This window comes from Onychostruthus taczanowskii, unplaced genomic scaffold, assembly GCF_017590055.1.
Source record: "Onychostruthus taczanowskii isolate IOZ18803 unplaced genomic scaffold, ASM1759005v1 scaffold16, whole genome shotgun sequence".
Classification (NCBI taxonomy): domain Eukaryota; kingdom Metazoa; phylum Chordata; class Aves; order Passeriformes; family Passeridae; genus Onychostruthus; species Onychostruthus taczanowskii.
This window is the reverse complement of record NW_024498795.1, coordinates 9,505,126-9,528,295: the sequence shown is the minus strand read 5'-3', so window position 1 is coordinate 9,528,295 and position 23,170 is coordinate 9,505,126. Positions and strand designations below refer to the sequence as shown.

At 37.7% G+C, this 23,170-nt stretch overlaps 1 protein-coding gene across 2 annotated transcripts in view; it reads right to left on the bottom strand.

Annotated features, from left to right (window-relative positions):
* Positions 1-1,057: 1,057 nt before the first annotated feature.
* YES1 (YES proto-oncogene 1, Src family tyrosine kinase) overlaps positions 1,058-23,170 on the bottom strand; it is a 50,917-nt gene continuing 28,804 nt past the window's right edge. Inside the window, exons 3-13 of one of the 2 annotated variants that reach the window (XM_041399314.1) lie at positions 18,138-18,410; positions 13,902-14,001; positions 13,127-13,225; positions 9,998-10,101; positions 9,655-9,804; positions 9,275-9,430; positions 8,824-9,003; positions 6,534-6,610; positions 6,051-6,204; positions 5,378-5,509; positions 1,058-4,603 (exon numbers count right to left, since the gene is read on the bottom strand). In XM_041399314.1, coding sequence (XP_041255248.1) covers positions 4,395-4,603; positions 5,378-5,509; positions 6,051-6,204; positions 6,534-6,610; positions 8,824-9,003; positions 9,275-9,430; positions 9,655-9,804; positions 9,998-10,101; positions 13,127-13,225; positions 13,902-14,001; positions 18,138-18,402 — 1,626 coding nt within the window. In that variant the 5' untranslated portion in view covers positions 18,403-18,410 and the 3' untranslated portion in view covers positions 1,058-4,394. The remainder of the gene's footprint in view (positions 4,604-5,377; positions 5,510-6,050; positions 6,205-6,533; positions 6,611-8,823; positions 9,004-9,274; positions 9,431-9,654; positions 9,805-9,997; positions 10,102-13,126; positions 13,226-13,901; positions 14,002-18,137; positions 18,411-23,170) is intronic. The other variant, XM_041399313.1, reaches the window with a different exon arrangement.

The window sequence follows — 23,170 nt, the reverse complement described above, 5'->3', positions numbered from 1 at the left end:
ATCAGGGTGGGCTCCAAGAGCCACCAGAGAGAACTGAAGCAGCACTTGGCATTAGCCTTGCTCCATTTCCACTGTGCACAAGGGAACAGATGCTCTTCAGTTCCCCTGCATTTCTACCTCCTTTTCAAAATATGACAGAGACAAGAACATATGACATCTGCCATGCCACAGCCCTCAGCCTGCTTCCCTCTGCCCAGTGATGAAGTGTGGTACCTCAGCTGCTTGCCTCCATCCTTCTATCCGACTCACCCACTTTTCCTCCCCTATGCTAAGAGAGAAAGAAACAGGGAAGCTGTTGCTGTTTCTGTAGCTAACACACTCTATGTGTCACTAGGAAGAAGTGCCGAGAAAATAATCTGGTCCTTGAGGAAATGCTAAAGTCTGCAGCTGAGGGCGAAGTTCTTCTGTGGCTTCTGCTTCCAACTCTCAACACCCTAACAGTCTCTCACAGCTGACACCCAGCTAGCCAGGATTCTTGATCAGAACCCAAGTTTTACACTCCAGGCTGTTACATCAAAAATAGATACAACCACCTCATTTCCTTCTCCTGACTCTTCTCACCCTATCTTGGAAAGGTGTCTGTCAGAGATGTATATTTAGGGGGATGCTCCCAGCCTCACGCTGTCACTCTCCTGCAGTGCCTGGAAGGTCAAAGGCAGTTTTGTTCCTGTACTACAATGAGGTTGAAGTGCAAGCAAGATGTGTGTCTATGAAGGCGAGTCTTTCAGACATTTGCACAGAGCCCAAGTACCTACTGCACAAGGCAATAGTTACAGGGTGAATCACAGTTCTGGACTGCGGCACTTATCCACCCAGACCTGCTTCTGGTGCCCAGATCAGTTGTTCCAATCTAGCCCTACATTCCTCAAGCCAGGTGTGAGGAATTGAGTCTCCTGCTTGCAATGTGCTTACGTTGCGTGCTCCTGTGGTTTAAACCCAATGTGACTGCGTAGCTCTAAGTCAAGTCGTGTCACAGGAACGCTGCCACAAGTACAAACATCTATAGCATCTCCATGGAAAACTTAAAAACTGAGAAGTTTATTGAACAGTTGAAAATAAATAACAAAAGGAGGGGCTCATTAAGTTTACTTCTTTATACTCACTCCAGCTGCAGAAAACGTGTTTTAGAATAAGCATTAGTGTTGTAGATGAGTGTGGGTAAGACAGCATTCTGCCTTTTTTCTGCCCATCAGCAAACTATAGAAGTCTTTCTTTAAACAAAACAAAAAAACCCCAACCAACCAAAATAACCCACCAAACTCAACAAAACCCCTTCAATCCTTTCCAAGGCCACTTTTCAGTTGTAAGGGCTACTCACAAGCCTAATGAAATGAAAATTCAGTGGCTGCAAGGATAAGAACACATAAGGCTCTTATCATGCTTTATGCTAAAGCAGGAATGTACTTTTATCTAAAGAGTAGGATCGTACACGTTTATGTTTGGAAGTTTACTCAAAAATACTATGAAAATATTCTTAAAATACTACAGAGCTTGAAACAACGCATGACAGAAACAGTCTGCAGGCCTAGCATGCAGAATGGGAATCACGAGGTTCGGATGGACAACAGGGAGGAGTACAGATTACCAGAAATTACATGACTGTTCTCATTAAAAATAGTAAAACATTAATTACATTACAGGAAATACTAAAAATACAGTAAACTTTGCAATTTGTAGGTTCTGTAAGAAGAATGGTTTTAGTGCTGCCTTAGTTATTATTGAAACTCAAACAGTACTAGCTCCCTTGAATTACAGTGGCACTGCATATACATGCCAGAATCAGCACTTTGAGTCGTGCTGGTCATTGAGACAGGTAACATTCAATGAGGTTGAGATAAAACATTGGCTATCGCAAAAACAAATGTATAAAATTCCCTGAAAAATTAGGCAGAAGTGAACAGTGGCTGCTAATCCCAGAGAAAGCAAGACGGAGGATATGTGCTTGCCTTACAGCGTGACAGTGATTGCCAGCTGAGAGTTTAAGTTGGACTTGCTCTCACAAGAATCCCAAGTCCATCTGTCTGTCCACCAGAGGGGTAGTTTTAAGCCCAGGCAGAATTATTCTAACCCATTTCTGCCAAGGACCTGTGAACCAGTCTAGAAAATGTCTGTTTTAACAGCAATAATGCACACTGAGCTCGCAATTCTGCATGGAAGTACAATTTGCAGAGCATAAAAAGAACCTCATGAATGTTTTATTCCTGTCCTCCTCCCCTCAACGTGAGGCAACTCTGCTTTTGTCCCCCTCCCACCTTCTCCCCTCCCCCACCTCAAATAAGCAGATGCAATCAACATGAAATTTATTTTGAACCAATTCTGCAAAACAGTTCAACAATGCCATACTTTATAAAAATACTTAGTTACATAATTAAACTTATTACTATTTATATAAAAAGTGTGAATGTGAATTTTAAACTCTGTTAGGGTAAGAACCACATCAAGGTCTTCAGGTGAAACAAATAAATTTTCATAAACATACAAACTCTTTTGGAGAAGTTTTATAATACACAACCATTTACAATGAACACGTTCATTAAGTTAGTGTTTTATTCCTTTACTATACAAGTGTTATTACAATGAACTGTTCCATTCAGTAATTAAAAATCCATACAATGCCAGTGTAATTTTTGGCATTTTTTGTTATGACTGTATTAATACATAAACTCATATGATTGTGTTATTAATTTTAAAATATTTAGAAAAATTAAAATTTAATCATCTTTTTTGGGTTTTTTGAGTATTTTGTGTATGTGTTTTTTTGTTTTGTTTTTGTTTTTCTTACAGAAAGCCCTTTTAAAATTTGATAACCACAGATGTACAGTTGATGAGCAATGATGAGGGAAAATGAAAAATGATGGCACTGTTCCTACACAGATCTGTTTGGTAGTTGGATTCAATGTAGTGTAAACCCATGAATGTTAAGTTTAGTACCAGAACTATATTACCAGCTTTTCTGAATTCATTTGTTGGATAGCTTTACAATGATCATATGAATTCCAAGCCAGTAACTACGTAAGAGTGTTTCAAAATTAAAGTAGATATGCTTGATCAGAAATTCAAGAACCTCATGCAAATTGTTGAGTAAAAGACTTGACATTATTGCTTGATATGTCAGTAGCCAAAGAAAATAAATCTAGATGTAGTGTCAGCTGGGCTGAATACCAGCAGATTTTATTACTTGGACAATATTAAATATATTTTATCCCTTTACTTTTTAAACTTTCACATTTTCTTTCACTTATTTTTAGTTAAATAATTCTGTAGGAAGGGCAGAAGTGGGAAGAGCAACTGTGTGTGTATCTTAATAGCCAAGAAAAGCAAAAGTGCAATCAAATCCCTGAACTAGTGACTAGCCACAGATAGCACTTGTGGCACCCACCCTTGTTAACACTCACAAGTCACATACAACAGTACCAAACCTGTCTCTGAAAAAGGATTAAAAGGTGGCCATTTACCAGCTTCAGTCTTGCTTTCCTGGTGAACTTTGTAACTTTGTTCAGGTAGTCTTCCCATACAAAAGCTCGCTGTTCCATTGGAGCTTAAAAGATTAAAGGCTTTCCCCCGTGATTGTATTACATACATAGCTTCAAGTTCAAATATCATCATACTTTATCAACACAATTTTATAAAATATTACCTCATTTTCTAGTTACCTTCATTATTCTTAATTAGCAATGCAGAAAGAAAAAAGGAAAAATCTCTCATGCTACTTTCCAGTTATATTAACACAAGTATTAACACAGTGCATTATGCTCTCTAATCTCACTATTGAGATCTATCATTTAGATCAAGTTTCTCATTCACTGTTCCAATTTCTCCTTTTACCTGCCTACCCTAATTAAGTCCATGAAAGTGGAAGCTTAAAGACTGAGACTGTAAGTCAAATACAGTTGTACCATCTTTTGTTTTGTGGGGGTGGGGGCACACACGTGTAGTTTTAAACACAGGGAGTTTTACTGAACTGGAATAGAACTGTTGGTCCCACAAAGTTCTTCTGCTTTAAAAAGGTTTACCCCAAGATCACTAATTCCAGACAATTCCCTTATTAGTAGAATGATAAGCAAATACTGGGAGAATAAAGGATTTGAAACATTGGTTTTTCTGCTATTGTTCACACCAACACTCATTTTTTCTGCCCCGTATTTTCAGTAAGCTTCCTTTGGACCCTGAAAATAAGTTGGGAAAGAGGAAAAAATAAAAAATGTGTCATTGGTAAATCAGAGTATAACACTTTAAAAGTGGTTTTGTGCAACTGCATTATGAAATTCCAGTTTGCCATTAAGAGCATGCAAAGTAGCGAAGATTTTCTTTCCTGTGATTCCTTAGAGACTTCAGGAATTCTTTGCAAGTCTTTTACATTTGGCAGATTTGTGCATGTTATATAGACTGTTGGCTTATAAATTGTCACCAGGCTGGTACTGTGGTTCTGTAGCAGTAAAGTAGTCCTCCAAGAAAGACTGTATATACTCAAATGTTGGTCTCTCATCAGGGTCCTTCTTCCAACACAGTTTCATTAACTCGTGGAGAGACTCTGGGCAGCCTTGAGGACAAGGCATCCTATACCCACGTTCCACTTGTTCCAGAACTTCTCGATTCACCATTCCTAAAAAGGAAAGCATATTAGCTCTGAATGACATTATGCAAAGAACAGTTTCCCCAAAGTTTTTCAAGAACCTCTGCAGCTGCAATGCATGTCATTCTACCAGAACAGAATTTTTAATGAACATGGTTTACAGGGGATTGATTTTTTACATTTTGCATTAAATACACTTTCTGAAAATTATTTCAGTACACTGGTAATTCCTCAACACATAGTCCTTTCTCCTTTCTCCCTTTCCCATTGCCTTGGACCTGTCCTTTCACAGAGGAGACTCAAGCCCAAATAGCTTCTCTCTGCCTCAGGTTCCACTCAAAGACCACTTAATTCAAAATCAGGCCAAGAAAAAGGCTTTATATATCTCTAACAGAACTGCCTTACACATTCCAGATCCAGCAAAATATCTGCTGAAAAATGTTTAGTTTCAAAAAGCGGTTCAGCAGGTTCAGTGTAGTGATGCTCTCTGTAGTCTGGGAAAATGTCAAAAGTAGAAATATCAGGAAGAGACAGATAGAAAACATAAGGATACCCACTAATCTGAAATAAACTGTCAGTCACATTTAGAAGTGCTATTATCTTAAAACATTTTAAAATATGCAATATTTAATCTGAAAATAAACCAAAGTATCTTTGTGAACAAAGGAACCAGTGAGGTATGACTAAGTTTTTGTCTCTGCTTGTCAACTGTGGGCTGTGCATGAAGGGATAAAGTACAAAAGGTAACTTGAGAGGCAGAGAATACAACAAAGAAAAGAAAAATCTATTGAATCTCCCTGTTACCTGGATATGGCACTCTTCCCTTAGTTACCAGCTCTGTCAGTAGAATTCCAAATGACCATACATCCGACTTGATTGTAAACCGACCATACAACGCTGCTTCTGGAGCGGTCCATTTAATTGGAAATTTAGCTCCTACAAACATTGGAAAGACAGATTCTCAGTTTTCCCTTGCTAATCCACAATTTGCTTACACTTCAAAATATTTTGAAAAGAATAATGCACTAAAAATATTTTTATACTTTGCCTTATTGATAAAATTCAAGATGGTATATAGTATTTTAATATTTCTCAAACTAGGGCAGCAATTATTGGCTACAATATCTGGAATCACTAAAGACATCTGAGAGTCTTACTTATACGTTTCAAAAAGTGAAAATGATGAACAGCTTCTCTGGAATCTCATCTCTCTTCAAACTGTAGCATGTTTTATCCCCCCAAAATAATTAAAAGTGCTTTCTGAAAACACACACTGCCCCATAATTTTGAACAAAGGAAGCTTACTAGGATTACATTTAGGTGAGGGGCTCACCTAAACAGAGCTGCAAAAGCACACTTCCATGCATGATTTTTATCCATGAACACAGAATACAGAGGCATGTTCTGCTAGATGTAATAGTTCTAAGCAACTGAAAGGCAACCGGTCTTAATAAGATAATAAATTAACTGGCCTTACCTTGTCTTGCCGTGTACTCATTGTCCTCTATTAACCTTGCTAAACCAAAATCTGCTATTTTACACACAAGATTGTCTCCTACAAGAATGTTAGCTGCCCGGAGGTCCCTGTGGATGTAGTTCATTCTTTCAATGTAAGCCATGCCATCCGCAATCTCAAAAAGAAAAGTGTTATAAAAGGTTATTTTTCATGACTATAGACATTTCTCCCAAGCATTAAGCTGCACCCCCTTACTTTAGCTCCATTCCCATTGTGTAAGTATAGGAATTACAGCATAGCAACCAAGAGCTTGGCACTGATTAGTATGTCTGGCTGTGCAGTATCTGCTAATTGCAAACCACACTGTTTCCTTTCTGACAAATTACAAACCCACAATAGAAGGTGTAACACAGAGCAGCATACAACAGCCAGAGCATTTGATATTTATGTTTAGTTGATATGTGATACCTCTTCTCTAAGCACAAAATACAGTTTTTTTGATACCTGAGCAGCCATGTCGACCAGTTGTGGGAGTTTTAAGTATTTTCCTTCCCCTTCTTTAAGGAAGTCTAGCAAGCTGCCTGTAAAACACAACACATTTTAGGGAAAAAAAAAAGGAAAAAACAAAAACGTTAACTTGACCTGAAAACACAAAGAGATTTTCTTCTTAGACATTATGATTGACATATTTATCTCATGAAATCTGTATTTGAAAATCCATCATTTACTAGAATATGTGACCCAATGATCATGCCCATAGTTACCTCTGCACTGGTAACTAGTTAGTGCAATTCTATCCAAGTGGTTTGGAATCCACTTCAATAATGCAAATAACTAAATAACTAAACAGACTGCCGTTTCTGGCAATACAATGGAATTTTTCCAGTGTTGTTGGTATCAGTGCTCCTCCTAGCTGGACTTTCTTCTGCTATGAGATTTTTAATTACAGAACAAAAAAACTTCTATCCATTACATTTTCCGGCCAGCCCAAATAATATATTAGAGAAATTATTCTGAAATGATTGCTTTTATTTTGTTGCTTTTTCTTTCTTACAGGGAAAACTATCTTCCGTTCTTTACAATACCTTGTTTTCTCCCATTTATATAATGCAATTGTACCCAGAACATTACATGAGCAGTATCTGAAATCAGTTCCAAGGACCTGTGCTCACGTTAAGATTCAAACCTCTACTTGTGCAGAAAAGCTTTGTCTCTACGTAAGTTTGCCCTACAGGTGGCATTATGTCACAGGAGGCAAGAATAGGACCTCTTTCCTAAGAAACTGGTGAAGATTGGTAATCACTCTTGTCACTGTCCAAATTACAGTAACAAAATTACAAATGTGGCCAAGGTGGAGAGAGAAACTACTTGACTGCATATCCTGAAGTGGATTCATAGCAGTTCACAGCAGTAACTCTCAATTAGATTTCTCCAACATAACTTTAGTGACTTGCTGTATTTTTGTACAGTGAAAGTAAAAATGTGGCAGGCCAGACCCACACTGCTGCTGCTGTTTGCTGTGTGTGTTTGCACAGACTTTTTCTGACACTGGCTCATGAGATCAAAGGACTGAAGAGGAGCAAAGATTTCACACTGATCTCTAGTAACCTGTCCACACTGCAAAAAACAGTTGGATACTTTGCAGTTTGTACCTGCTTCTTTTCCTTGTGAAAGAGGAAATAAAAATAAATTGTTGTTCTAGTAGCTTAGAACAAGGAAATTCTATGGGTTTTGTAAAATATGAGAATTTTGTCAAAGGAAAGCTATAAAGAAAAGCTTCCAAAAGCACTTTTAATCCATAATTTAGACAAATTACAATTCTGTTTTTGCAAGGTAGCCAGTTCTGGTAGTGAACTTTGCTTTTCTTTAGGCAGTTATAAATACTTTTTTCCTTACTGCCTTGCTGAAACCTGCTTTCTGAACAATGAAAACTGACTTTGCATAGCTGTCTAGTATTATTTAGGAACAAAAATGCAGAAGCAAGTTTTTACATTTCCTGGTCATTTTTATCTTTCTGATATTGTACAACCCTTTAAAAACCCCATCCAAACAGGAAAAAAGTAAACCCATACATTTGTAGTGCAGTACTGAACACAACTAGCCACTCCCTTGCTTCTGCATCTTATGAGGATAGCAAAATTTCTCTACAAGTTCAACAGAAGTCTGCATTTTACAAAAAATGGAATAATTGATTTGGAAATCTGCTGCTTCTTAACAGTCATATGCTTATGATGTTTATTTCTACATTCTGCCTAAATCTCTAAATCTCTGTTTCAGCAGCAGGGGGAGGGGGAAATGACATAGAGCAAAGGAAGAAGGATCAAAGACTGAAAACAAGGGGATAAAGGAGGGAGTCTGGAAACAAAAACCACTCAACCTTTTTAAAATTATTACACTGCTGGGAAAGAAACACTAAAAAACCCAAAGCTCAACATGTTTTGTTGTTAGCATGACCTGTCTACAGGCAGGCATAATCTGATGATAATACTCCCAGCTATGCCATTCCGGTTAAATGTCATGGACAGCACACACTAAAAATGAGGAGAAAAAAACCCCCGGTCTTGTACTTGGAAGATTAGAAAGGGTGACACAGATGTGCAAAAGAATCATGCCTCTGCCCATAATCTAAATCAGAACTGCTCCAAGTAGGTCAAGCGTCGCTCATTTTAATTTAATCAAAAAGAACACACATACTCCAGTTAGCTTATACATAACATTAATTAAACATTTGATTTGTTGCTGAGGTCTTAAATAACCTTTTAAATGTAGTATTTCTAACTATTCTGTCCCACACCTTTTGTCATGAATTCAGTGACGATGTAGATTGGTTCCTCAGAAACGACTGCGTACAGCGGAACGAGCTTGTCGTGTCGTAGTTTCTTCATGATCTGAGCCTCCTGCAGGAAAGCTTCTGGCATCATTGTACCAGGTTTTAGTGTCTTGATTGCTACTTTTGTGGTTCCATTCCATGTTCCTAGAGAAACAGATCAGGTTTTATTCCCCACTGTAATACTGAAGAGATTTTCTGCTGAAACTTTTTTTTGCTTCTGTTTACTTAGCTAACAGAATAATCATAAACTAGAATTATACTGAATATTAATTTTACCATTACATGCATGATCATAACTGGCATTTTTTCGCTTCATTTCTCTATGATATTATCTTCTCAGATCCTGATACCAATTTACTTCAAATACCATTAAAACATTCAGGAATAACTGAAATGCGTGACATTAAGCTCTTACCCATCCACACTTCACCAAAACATCCTTGGCCCAACTTAACTTCCAGCCTCAAAGATTCTCTAGGAATTTCCCAAGCATCTTTTGCTAGTCCCTGTGTTTGTGGTTTCACAGTGGGACACACAGTTGTTAGCTTATGACACAGCCCATCGGCATGTTCTGAAAAACAGAAAAAATAGTCAACAGCTTCACAGTTAAGCAAGGGTAAGACTGTAACAAAAGTTAACATCTTAATGTTGATAAAAAACAACAAGTCCATTTACCTTTTGTTGAAATCAGAAAGAAATTTTATAGTTGTGAATTTTAAGAATAAGCTATGGATGCAGTTTTTCTTCCTCACAGTAGGGACAGGGTAACATTGGGACACTGGGACTTTGGCTTACCTCTGTAGTGTTTCACTAACTTCTGCAGAGATTCAAATTGTGCTCTGGTTGTGATATAGTATCCACCATTGTCAAGTTTCCTGATTTTGTAGTGTTTTACATTATCACCTCTGACCTCATCCCAGTCACGTATAGAAAGGGAATAAGCACCTAGGAAAAAAGTAACATCTGGTTCTTCACCAAAATATAAAAAAGTATTTAATGTATCTCCCCAAGTGTCATGGTGCACATACATGATGTTCACATTCATGTGTATCATGGGACAGGCATAAAAATGTTCACCTTGGTGTTAGGGAGAGCAGGGAATGGGAGAGATAGAAGATATACAGAGACACGTACATACCTTTAGTGGTTTCACTCTCTCTTACTAAGAAAATACCACGCTGGTTCCCAGGATTTAAAAGTAGCCTTTCTGCATCCTTCCTGCCCATCTTACCAAAATACCACCTAGAAAAGTTAAAATGAAATGTGTAAATAAAAACTTCCTATGTTTTGGTACTCATATAAGCAAAAGATTTAAAAATCTCAAGCACTGACTGGACTACTAATATCCCAAAACAGTTGCTGGGCTGCAAGCATCCCAAAGCAGCTACAGATCAACAAAAGCAATGACATCCATATAGACAAAAGATTAAGATGACCTATTTCTGTATGACTCTCATTTCTGTCATTTACGAAATACATGTAAAGAGGCCTGTATGTGCAAACACTGTGGTTTTCTGCTGCTTTAACAATGGACATCAACTGCTCTTAACATTGAAAGGAACACCCTCCTCAGGCTGTTTTCAGGCCAAGATGAATCAGATGACACACTTTGGTAGCACAGTCAAACCTTTAGCAGCTGAAATTCCCTTCTTTAAAAAGTTTTGGCTTTATGTTAGAAAACAATATTTAATGCCAAGTGAGTGTGCATAAAAATATCATTGGATGACAGGTTTATTCAGGTTGGAAGGACCCATGGAGTTCTCTGGTCCAGCCTCCTGCTGCAGGCAGGGTCAGCAGTGATTTCACACCTAATTGTTCAGGATGTAGTCTGCTTCAGGCTTGAAAACCCTGAAGAACAGACCACTAACCTGGGCAACGTGTACCCCTTCCTGACTGTCCTCAGGATAAAAAGGTTTCTTACATTCAGCTGGAAACTCTCCTGTTTCAATTTCTGTTGCCTCCCATCTTTCTCTACCTATAGACAGCACTTTCCTATTGATCAGTTAGGAACAACCCCATGGTAGGGTCATTTACTTCTCTGTGAGTAACATTCCAAATTGCAGAATCATTCTGATACCAAAAAGAACACAGATGTTTTAAGACTTGTATTTTTTCTTGCCTTCAGCTCTTTCACAAAAGGAGTTTTTCTTCTATACTCGCACAGCATGCTCATCCTGGTGAACAGCCTGCACACAGTGCTGTCCTGAGCCAGTGATAATTTTAAGGTCCATCTTCATATGAATACCCAGACTTTGGAATAAGACTTATTTCTAACTACAATTTATTTTTATTAGATGCCTCAGAAGTTACAAAGTGATGTAAAGTGTAAATTTCAAACATTTTTGTCTCTCACTGTCTTACTGTCAAGTTAATTTGGCTTCATGAGTGATGGGAAAAGTAGTACTGGGAACTGCTGCAAAACAATGGCTTTGTGGGTGAAACATTTTCTGGGGAAAAAAATGCAGATAAAGAGGGATCACTTTGTTGTCTATGAACAGAATGGCCTGCGCAATCACATGGGAATTTGAAACTTATTCTTACATTTTGGTGCATTTGCAGTTTGAGTGTTGAAGGAGATGTGCAAAGTTAGAAATGGATATGAGAGAATACACACAGGAGACAATTTGGATGTAACCTAAAATCTTACAGAAGTAAACCTGAATCCTAGTTCATAACTTCACATGAAAATGCCTCTTTCCCAGACTACAACAATTTACAAACTATATTGTAAAGTGCTGTTATATTTCACTACCTATAAAATAACAGAGAGGTATTCCTGTCAACAGTAGGGTTCAATTGCCTTTTAAGAGACAATTAAATATTTATATTATGGTGCCATTAGAAAGCGCACACAAATAATATGGATCTTGTCACGAGCAGTTTCTGCTATAAATGCCTCCAGGCTTAGAAAAGGCCACAGACAAACTCTTAGCAAACTGGGGCTCTACACTGAATTTGCACTTGTATCTCTAACTGCAGCCACTACACAAACTCAACAAACTCTATCAAAGCACAGGGCTAACAAACTTCAAGTAAACTAACTGTATCCCAAATGCTGTGAGGATATTTCATATAATCAGCACTGGTTCTTTAAAATAAACAGTTTTTAAAAGCTTCCTCATTCATCAACCTTTACTCTCACCTCTAGTCATCATACAAACCTATGACAAATCCCACCACTTTGTTCTAGACAGTGTTTAGGAGCCATACTTTGTAAAGGGCTATCATTTCCATTTTACCACCACTGCAGTTGTAATGACATAAGACTTTATTGCATAGTTTAAAAATAAAAGAAATATTTTACTTTTTTCCCCCCCAAAATAAACAAAAGTTAATAATTTTAAAACCAGATGAAATTCAAGGGAGTAAAATAAGAGAGCATCTTTGATGCAGTAATTTTTTGATAGCAAAGAGCCAAGTGAGAACAGCAGCAGCAACATGCTAAAGTCTCAGCTTGAGATGCAGGAAACATCTTGAAAATCAGGCACTTTTCCCAGACGTGCAGTAGCAAACAGAGAAGTGCACAGATCACATATCAGTGAACTGCTGATTGGCAGTATCATGCCTGTATATTGAAACAAGAGCTGTACAATTTTACATTTCTAGTACAACAAACACAATCCCTTGGAACAAGGATAACCCAAAACTCTATTCCAACCTACAGGTTCCACAGTCATTGTATGTGATTGTCTAAGCACTCCAGGATATTAGGAAGTAAATATAGGAAGTACTGGTACACAAAGCAGTATAATTTTCCAAATTCATAGCAGTCCTTACCATATCAAAAAATTTTGTCACCAAAACATTATTACAGATTAATAGATTAAAAATAATTGTGCACACAAATGCTTTTTTAGAATGTAAGGTTAGGTAATACCAAGTATAAAGCTGATCTTGATTCAGGGTTTGGCAAGCAAAAATAGGGATAAAAACCTAGAGTTGATGGCATGTGAACTTTTTAGGTAAAACCCATAAATTTTTGCTTTATATGATACATAAGACATGCCCTCCAGTTTTTATCCTTACTGAATTCTCCCATCCTTTCTCCTTTAGCCCTGCATGTAGCGAGCAGGCAGAAAACATCTGAGTGTGTGTCCACCTCACGCTTACTAATAATTACACCTTTGACATAATCCAAGCAGCATTGCTATCCTTTCATTAATAGTATTCTTCTACTTTACCCTTATATGTTACATATAATGAATTTAAAAACCAGTATCACCACAGGGTAGGAAGTGTGTAAAATTGACAGGATACAGTGTCTTACTCTTCTGCTTGAATGGAGTCTGCAGGAGCTACATAATTGCTTGGGATGTAGCCTGTCTTTCCCGTAGCAATGGATCTTGCTTCCCACCAGTCTCCTTCCCTGCAATGAAACATCATTACCTCTTCCACAAATAAACACAACACATAATTACATAGCACCTGTAACGTACTCACATCAGAAAGGCAGATAAATTTAGGTAATGTGTTATTTTAATTATGAGGGTATCTGAAATAGTTTGTGCTGCACCTACATACGTTTCCTATAGTGAACAACACAAATGCCTCTTAGTGGAATTTCGTACTTTAAAGATTTGGGACCTTTTTTTTTTTTTTGTGGAAAACCAAAATGCTTTATGGCAGAGATGTGTAAGTAAACTTCTGAGTTGTCTAGTCTTCATCTGCCTCTCCAGATGAGAGAGTAACTCCAGGTGCAGAGCCTGGGATGGAGCAGTACCTGTCCCCACCTTTGCTGCCCCAAAGGGGGTAGCTGTGCCTTGCTGGGGCAGGGAGGGGAAGGAAGTCAACCAACTGAGAAGCAGCTTGGGGTTACCACAGTTGCTACAGTTCTACATCTGCAACCAAACGCTGATCTCAACCTGACAAGTTATTCTGTTTGCAGTATTATATATCTTAACCCCATGCTTGTTGAATATTGAAATTATTTAAAAAAAAAAATCAATTACCCTTCACTGAAATAGGATACACGGATTTCCAAAAGAACTAAGGATCTAATTATTTCAAACAACCCAGTGAGGTCTGTAAATGAGAACACTTACGTGTTATTTATTATCTGGAACCGTTCACCTTTCTTAAATGAAAGGTCATCTGTAGTCCTAGCTTCATAATCGTATAAGGCCACAAATACAGTAACACCACCTTAGGAAAAAGAAAAAAAAAATCACATATGATATAGAAGTAATGTTGCAACACTTGATTTAAGGACTTGTCCATGAAGCAAGAAATCAGTTTTGATTTGGAAGCAACTAAACACTCTGGGTTGCATCTCATTTTGCAAGACAGATCAATAACCTGCTAATTTCTCCGAACAGAGCTATGCCTATAAACAGACATTCTGAAAATATGCTTCCACACCACAAAAGGCCAGTAGACACATTGCTGGATCTACATTAATAATTACAGCACTTATATAGAGAAACCTGCATGATGCATCATCAGTAAAAAAATCCAAGCCCATAGCTTCTTTATTAAGCTTGCTTCTTGTTAAGCAATGCAATTCTGGAAGAACCTACACCACCACAACAGTGAACCATCAGCCACTAATTTTCACAGAAGTGAAAGTTCCTGCTGCACTTAGCTATAAATAACTGATGTATTCCCAAATTTTTGAGGTTACACATCAAGACCTACCCAATGAATTGAACCAGAAATTAAAGTATTCTCTTGGGGACAAAGACATTCCTCTGCTTTAGCACTGATGATTTTTTTGATGCCACCAAGTATCCCCACCTGTATAGCAGACCCTTTCTGAGGATGATCCATCAGTGCACTACTCCAGAGAACAAGGATCAAGACAGGTCACATGAGAACAGCTGCACTCCACCGACCCTAAGGAATCTGCTTTCCCATCCCACTTCTGGTACAGTGCACGCTGTTGAACGTGTCTCCCAAACAGGACAGATTGAGAGAGGTGGATGGTAGGAAGGCTTCTGCACTTACCAGCAGAAAACATTTTTCTGTACTTCAAAGAACTAATCTATAAAACTGGGAAGACGAAGGAGAGGAAGAGGGAAAGGAAAAAAGGCTGTTTGAGATGTACAAGCTACTAGCAAAAATAAAGAACCATGTACCATGTAACCATGAGAAAATTAAAATAGAAAATCACAAACAGACAATTCAGAAAGTCTTTTTAAGCCCTAGAAATGCTATTTCTTAGTCTAATTAACATTTAAAAAGCCTAATGATCGTCCAACCAATAACATATTTTTAAATGTATAACACTACATCTCTAATATGGACATGTACATATCAGGATATACATGAAAGACCATCAAGAGAAACATGTTGCATCTAATTTAGGTTTTAAAATTAGAATGACCGTGATCAGAAAGGAAGAAGACATAATGCAATGGGGACAATCCATATGCAATATTCTTTTGCAGTGCAGACTTTCTGACATAAGAGCTCCTAATCACCTAAATAGTTTGATTTGGAGTCTTCCTGTGGTTACAGTCTCTCAGCAGGCCTCAGCTGGAAATGTATTTACAGTTCCACTAGGAAAAACAGAACAAAATCCCCACAGGAGGTTAGAGTAATTGAGGTTTTTTTTTTTTTTTCTAAAGTGTGATTTATGAACTGAAAATGAATTAAAATATTCCTTAGAAGTTAGCAGCTCCTAATTTAAGTTAAAAATCAAAACAGTTCTACCAATTTTTCTCTATATTACTACATTATTTTGATGACACAAACTGATAAGTAGAGCAAGAAAATAGTGAGGATACAAAGAGTATTCACACAAACAGAAAGCAAGTGTTATGGAAATAAGCCATCCCCTGAAAGTTCTTCAGCAGATGGAAACAGTCAATACTCTCAAGTCACAATATCACAAAAGTTTTTAACTGCATATAAAGAAACTCGAAAAACTTCAGCTACAATAAAACCCCTTTTTATTCTCAGTCACAAGTATTATTTTTTTCATAGTAAAGAATAATAAAATACTTGAAGAGAACAGCATCAGCACAGACTGATTTAAACAAAGATACTGCCAAATGATATTTCAAGTCTCTTGCAGCTATTTTCTTTGTGAACCACTGTGAGGTGATCTAGTTTAGTTGCTCAAACTATATGTGGCCACAAGACTTCCCTCGAAGATTTTCCTTTTATTAGGTCAGTATGCCATCCTCTAATTTATGACTGGTTTTGGAGAGAAGACTTTACCTTCTTGCTCAGCAAGGGGATTACAGAGCACTAGCATAGCTTCATGGAAGGCAAGAACAGCAGTCCATTTTTCTGTTTTGATTGTCGGCAATATTCTATGAATTCAAAGTATCTGAAGACAGACAGTGTGTAATACAGGAGCAGTGTGACTAACTCAGATTTCTTCTTTTCTGCTCTAGAGGAATAAAAGATGGCTCAACTTTTCAGCCTCACTACAGGCCATGATGACAACCATATCATCCTCTTGTCACTCATCACTGATCAACTGGATAAGTACTACTGACATTTACATCCTGTTTGACAAGCCCATCTATTCTCCTCTCTTGTGAAGCAAAGGGTGACAGAATGTGATCCAGTGTTTTATTGGTCACAAATACAAAAAGCTTACAGCAAATGAAGGCTGTCATCTCATTTGCTCACAAAAACACCCAATTCTAATTGATCTGAAAGGCAGGACTGAATGTGCCAACTAATTGTTAGTGCAATTTTATTTATGTTTGTACGGGGTTTTTTTGTGGATGGGCTGGTTTCACAGAACAAGGAGGAATAATTTCATATGCAATATTATTTTGCCTAATTGCAAAACAATAGGAACATACACACAAATCAGCCTGCCTGCTGATAACTGATTCCACACTGATGAGATATCAGACTCTCTTTTCATGAGAAATCTCTCTTGTTGACTGGTTCAAGATATAACATGCTTAACAACCAACAGGAACAGGCAAGAGAACATCCCTTCTGGTCTCTGCAGCAAAGGATTTGTGGTACCCAGTGGGGGGCTACATCCCTGATGTCTGGTTATGCCCAGGAGTGCCTGCATGCACTGTTGGAGATTCCTACATGACCAAAGAAGCAGATCTAGTAAGAAGAAATGTTCCAAGGTTCTTGGGAGAGATGAAATACAATAAACTTTCCTCAGCAGAGCTAATGAATATAAATAAATGCTGCCCTTATTTAATTTCTGCATATGTTCATCCAAAAGAGGGATTCAGAGTTGACTCACAAATGATACAGGCTAGCTGTTCATTTTAATTATTTGGTTTTTAATGTACTCCCAAGAAAAGGACCATGAGGTGATTATTACGTGACAATTCATACTTGGTTCACTGAATTGCTTCATGCCAAGGTCAGAATGTGTTTTCATGGATCTCAGATTTCTTGTGTTTTTAAAAGACTTTAAATGCCACTGGAACAATGCAAACACTTGAGCACTGTAATTGTGCCAACAGAGGTTTGTGGGAAAACTAGAAATAGACTATTAAGGAATTATTTAGTCTGTTTTCTGAAGTGTCTGTACAGAGCTTCTAGAATAAATTAGTCGGTCTTTTTAGTGTCTCTCAAAAAAAAAAAAAAAATCACAGCTTCCTCTCAAAAAACAATGAAATTAGTTACAGGAACAAAATCAGTATTTTTGTAAGTTTTAAGATTTTAATACTAAGGTGGGTTTACCACATCAAATATGCATGTTGCTATAAAACCTCTGCCCGAAAGTTCTCTGTGCACTGCAAATTCTATCTTACATTTTCCATTCTGGTCTTCATATGACCACCAAAAATGGGAATTCTGCTCTTTCATTTCACACATATTGTTCCCATGGTGAAGTACATAGAATATAATGCAAATCCTATTTAGCTTTATAAATTCATTCAACGTTGTATTAATGTAATTTAAAAGTAATCAGACTTAAAACCAGTTTAAAAAATCAATTTCCTGAATCTGAAGTGTTTTTCATTTTGTACATCTCTCCAAGTTTAAAGCCATTATCCCACAGACATCCTTTCAACAGCTTACAACTTCTAATATAATTTTATCAACTATTCCCATTATTATCTTTAGTAACTCTTAAATTTCTCTGTGCTGTGATCCTAATTGTCTGTACAAAAATAAAAGCCTAAACACCCAACCTTCATGTCCCAGTCACTAATGAATACAGGCTGAATTAGGCTGAATTATTACATGAGCAGTAAAGACACTGAAAATCAAGAATCTCTAAAAGGTAATTTATTTTATATTTGCAATTCATTTCTGTATGGCAAGATGTCACAGTATTTTTTTACTATGACTGCCAAGGGGCTACAGTACTAAATAATAGCATAATTTTATGTAACACTCACCTGTTAAAGTACTAGGATATGTACTTGGCACAGCTGAAAATGAAGATGATGCTCCTCCAAAAGGTGTCATTCCTGAAGGCCCTCCAAAAGGAGTCATGGAATGACTATTAAAATTAACTGCTGATCCCTTTATTGACGGTGACTGTGTTGCTTGGCTGGAATCTGATCCATAATGACTGACATGGGAAATAACAGGTTCTGGAGCATTTTCAGTTCTGTATTTCATGGCTGGGCCTTTACCTTCTTTGCTTTTAATGCACCCCATCGTTGCTTCTGTGAGGATAAGAGGGGAAAAAAAAGAAAAAAGAGTTCACCTTCATGTTGTCTTAAAATAGCTAACACAGGATATTTCCAAAAAAGTTCATCCAAATGAAAATTTGTTACTGTTAAACCCCACGCAGAGTGTAAACTCTGATGAAAAAGTGTTCTGGAATAAAACCTAAACTATTACCAGACCAGGGAAGCCTTAACTATTTTCCCCTACAACTTCACATAATAACGGCACATGTGGATTATTCTTCATCCTGGTTATTTGACGGACCGTAAATGGTAACAAAGAAAAAAAAGGGGAATCAGGCAACAAATGAGAAGACACTGGAGTCTTCTACAGCAGGGTGGAGGGGGAAACAGATGTGACAAATCCAGACTCAATTATAGGAAGCAAATCCAAAGCAATTATACAAAGAAAACAAATGGGGAATTCCTGCCTTCTTTCTTAAGCATCTGTCCATGAAGTCTTGACCAACTGGAGACATCTTTAAAGACAAAGAGATATTTTCATCCATTGCCAGCCCCCCCAAATACATCTCACAAACAAACCTCAGATATTCACAGCCAGAGGATAGGGTTAAGCTCTAGAGTAACTAAAATTGCAAAAAACCAAAAAGTAATTTTACAGTATCCAAAGTGATTTAGAAACTGAATCGTGCCCGCACAGGTGACAATTTATATCCCTGATGGCCCAGGACTGCCACCAGCTCCCACTACAGGCAGGCAGCCAGAGCTGTTTACCGTGGGGGCACCTATTACCTGCTGCTGAAGGGAATCAGAGAGGACCTGCCACCAGCAATTAACAACGACTGAGCCTTAAGAAGTCACCACCTGTCATTTATCAGGTGGTGACAACTGGTAGCAGGCATTTTCTGGCTTACCCCAGTTGGGAAACAAATCAGGAAGAAAACAGCAGCGTCTATTAGATGCAGCACTAGTCTGGCATTAAAATCCCTGTGCTATTTGCAGGAGGGGGTTTAAAAATCTACTCTAACTACAAAAGTAAAACCTCTACAGACACAGGAAATCAACTACTCCACATTCTCTAATGAATCAATTAAAAAAATAAACAGCAGGAGCCTGAAAAAATGAAAGCCACATATTTTGGTAAGTACAACAAAAATTTCATGCACTCTAACTAATAATTAGGGAAATACAGTATTTCCCAATATGTGTCTTTTTTTTCTTCTCAATTCCTCCTCGCCTTGTTAACTATTAGACACAGAAATATAGAACAAAGTAAATTCTGCTAAACAAATACTGCTGTAATGTATTCACACTGAGAGAAAATAACACCCTCCGTATAACTAACCGTTACAATAATAAAGATACTGTAATTTCCTCAAGAACCATGAATCAGAGTTCCTGGAAAGAACAAGGTCCACAGACAGTGAAACACCCTATGAAATTTAATGCTCAAAAAGATTAAGCATATTCATCCTGTCATTTCAGCCCCCTAATACTGCAATGTAATACAACTAATGACACAGAAACAAGCAGCAAAGTGAAATAACTGCCCTTTTACAAAACACATTTAAGGTTTTCCACAGAATAATGAATCATCACAAAGCACACCTTTTCAATTATTTTTACTTATTATGCTATTATTGCCAACTTATTAACTATGAACAAATGTTAACAGAGCAAGGCTCAAATATGTCAATAAGAATGCAATGTGCCTAAATACTTCACAAAAAACACGTTACTATGTACAGTAGAAAAGCCAGTTATTACTTCACAATAGAAGTCAAACATCCAGAATCACATCCTTGTAATCGCTCTACTGCTGCAGACATAGTAAAATCCAAAATACTTTCTTCTGGCCATGTGGCTGCCTATTGTGAATTCTTGTCTTCGTCTGAGGCCTACTTGACTATTTTTAAAAAACTTGAATTCTTTTTTCTGCTAGCACTGAATAAAAATCCAATCACCTTTATAGAAATGTCGTTTCTGGTAGCACCGATTCCGTGCCTTTGGCAGGAAGTTGAGCACACGATTCAAAAGTCCAGCACACTACTAATGTTAATCAAGTAGATTAAAAGGGAAGCACACAGACATCTGTCCAAATGTCAATCACAAATATTTTTCCTTCCTTCTGCCATTCGCCTAACTTGTAGCAGGATGATAATACCTCAAGATTAAAAACAAACAAAAAAAAAGCAATAAAAAATAGATAGTAAACAATTTACCAAGTCCAGTAAAACAGCGGGATTCTGCCCAAGGAACTGCTGGTTTATCAAATGGCTGTAACTACTAGCACCTGTATGTGCTCACCTGCTAAGGCTGTGTTAGCAGCAAGAACTTACTATTGGGACACTTGAGTGTCACAAAACAAAGCCCTTATTGAAGACCTGAATTCATTCTAGAAAAACAGAATCAGCCTCTCCCTTGCTTCTCCCCTCCCCAGCCACTTCACTGTTAAGGTAATCTTCTTTCAGGGGTTAAAGAGATTAACAGCAGAGATTCAATCAGCACTTCAAAGAGAAAGACATTCAGAAATAAGCAGACAAAAATGTAAACCACTTTAATAACTGCATACCCACAAAAGAAAATTGGTGCAAAAAGGAGCAAATTCCTTAGCTTTCAAAAGCAAAAAAATATAGGTGCAAAATGCAGTAAAATTCTGTATATGCATTCGTGAGGACAAGTTAGAGGCATGAGGGAAGGGAAGATGACAAATAAGAGCGAGTAGTAAAAAATCCCTTACTGCCCATCCTGTGGGGGGAAACCCCCAACGACTTAGTACTGTTTAGTCTTATAATAAATTGCTGGATAAAGAACAAAAAAATCCCTAAGCAGCTGGTGTGCAACGCTGGCTTTGATTATTCTGGTACTACATTTGTTATCAAAAACGTATGTAACTGAAATAACTTTACACCTATTTTTATCAACCTTTGCCTGGCCAGCAAAAACATATTAAGGAATACATTTTTGTCATAAAAAGCTAACAGCTCTCTTTCTGACACACTGAACTCTTTAGAAATAGATTCAGATGGGAAATTCCTATTTGCACTGCAGAAGTCCATCTATTTAAAGAAATGCTGGCCCAAGGTCTCTTATTCACAAGCCACTGACTTCCCACTAATCAGATCATTATTGCACACCAGACTCGTGTCTGAGACAATCTATTTGAGTAACTTCAGCATCTTGTTCTTTCTTTGAAACAAACATTCACCTATTGATTCTGATCACTGTGCCCACACATTTTGGGTGGGAGAGGGTGGCAGTCAGCTTGTTGGTCTATCAGGAAACCATGTTCAGAAAGGCATGGATTATAAACCCAGCTGTCTTGTTCTGCCTTCTAGATGAAAACAAACCTATGTTAGAATGTTTTCAAGTAGAAATAGAAGCTAAAATGATCACTGTTAAGGACAGTTGAAGGTTAACAGGAAGCCCACAGAAATCAACAGAAGAATGAGAGTACCCCAGGATGTAGGCATCAAATGAAATTTTAGTAGCATCTCACTGGATTTGCACTTTTTGGAGAAGTCGTATAAAGAGCAACAGATAATTGTCGTTGAATGCTCTACAAACATCTCAGACAATGAAGAAGACCCTTAATAAACACTCTGACAAGATGAGAGCTCCAAGAAAGTCAATGCTGCCCTCTTATCTTCCCAACTCCTTTTTATAGCAGAGTGCCAAATGAGAGGAAAGCTTTGTTCAATAACAATTGAAAAGTGTGGCCAGTAAAGTCTTTGTTGGCATTTTTCTGCTTTCCTTTAAGGATGAGCTACCAGACCAAGAAAAACAAGTTTTCCTTCTAAAGCCCTTGTATCTTAGCATACTGACAAATTCCCTCAGGGTGTCTGCAGCCTTGTCCATCCAGCCCAGAGAGGTGGGTGTCACAAAGAACCTACTCCTTTATCTAATGTGTCTTTCTCCTACCAGTTGGTAGTTACAGAAGTTACTCCTAGGTTCCTTGGGACACAGGATTGTTAGGAGTGCTCCAATGAAGGTCTCCTGGCATGAACGAAGATTAGATAAAGTTTTCGTTGAACGAGGGGATTTCAACTTGGCTGGATAAACTGTGTAGCAGCCACATGCCTTAGAGCAAAGCAGCCTGCAAATGCCTCTAAACACTGTGTTCCCTTTCCCCCATACTCTACCCATCAGCACCAGGATTTTGAGGGCTAGGTGTTAAAATCTGAAACCCTGAACCAAAGGGCTGGGAGAGGCTCATGTTTGTTTCACTTGCTGTAATGCATTTGATAACAAAACCCATTCACTATTAAAAAACCCAAAAAACCGAAACAACCAAACAAAATACATCCAATAAAACTGGTGTTTCCTTTGGGGGCAAACTGAATAATCCTCTGATCTTGCTCTTGTGTTACAATGCGCCACGTCCCAGTCGCCTTCTGGAGACTTCATCTTGAGTAAGGCCTGGAGTGACAGTCACATGTAGAAGTTTCAATGTGCCACAAAGAGAAGGATGCTCTAGGGACCTCCTCTCTTTTCAACCTCTCATGTAAACCGGATACTGTACCACAACTAAGAGGTACAGCAAATGAAAATCACTAAGGGAAGGGCAGTTTGCAACATTTTGATTTCATTACTTTTGATTACTGAAATTGTTCATAAAGCTAAAAAAGAGCACAGACATAATTTTTCACTACAAAGAGTAAGTCAAGTTAGAACAAGCAAATCAAGTCTTTTTCCAAAAGGATAAGGCAAGACTGCAAATATTTTTCCACCCAAAATATACAAAAATCCTCCAAATAAAAAGTAACTCCCCATACTACCTAATACAGCAAAATAAT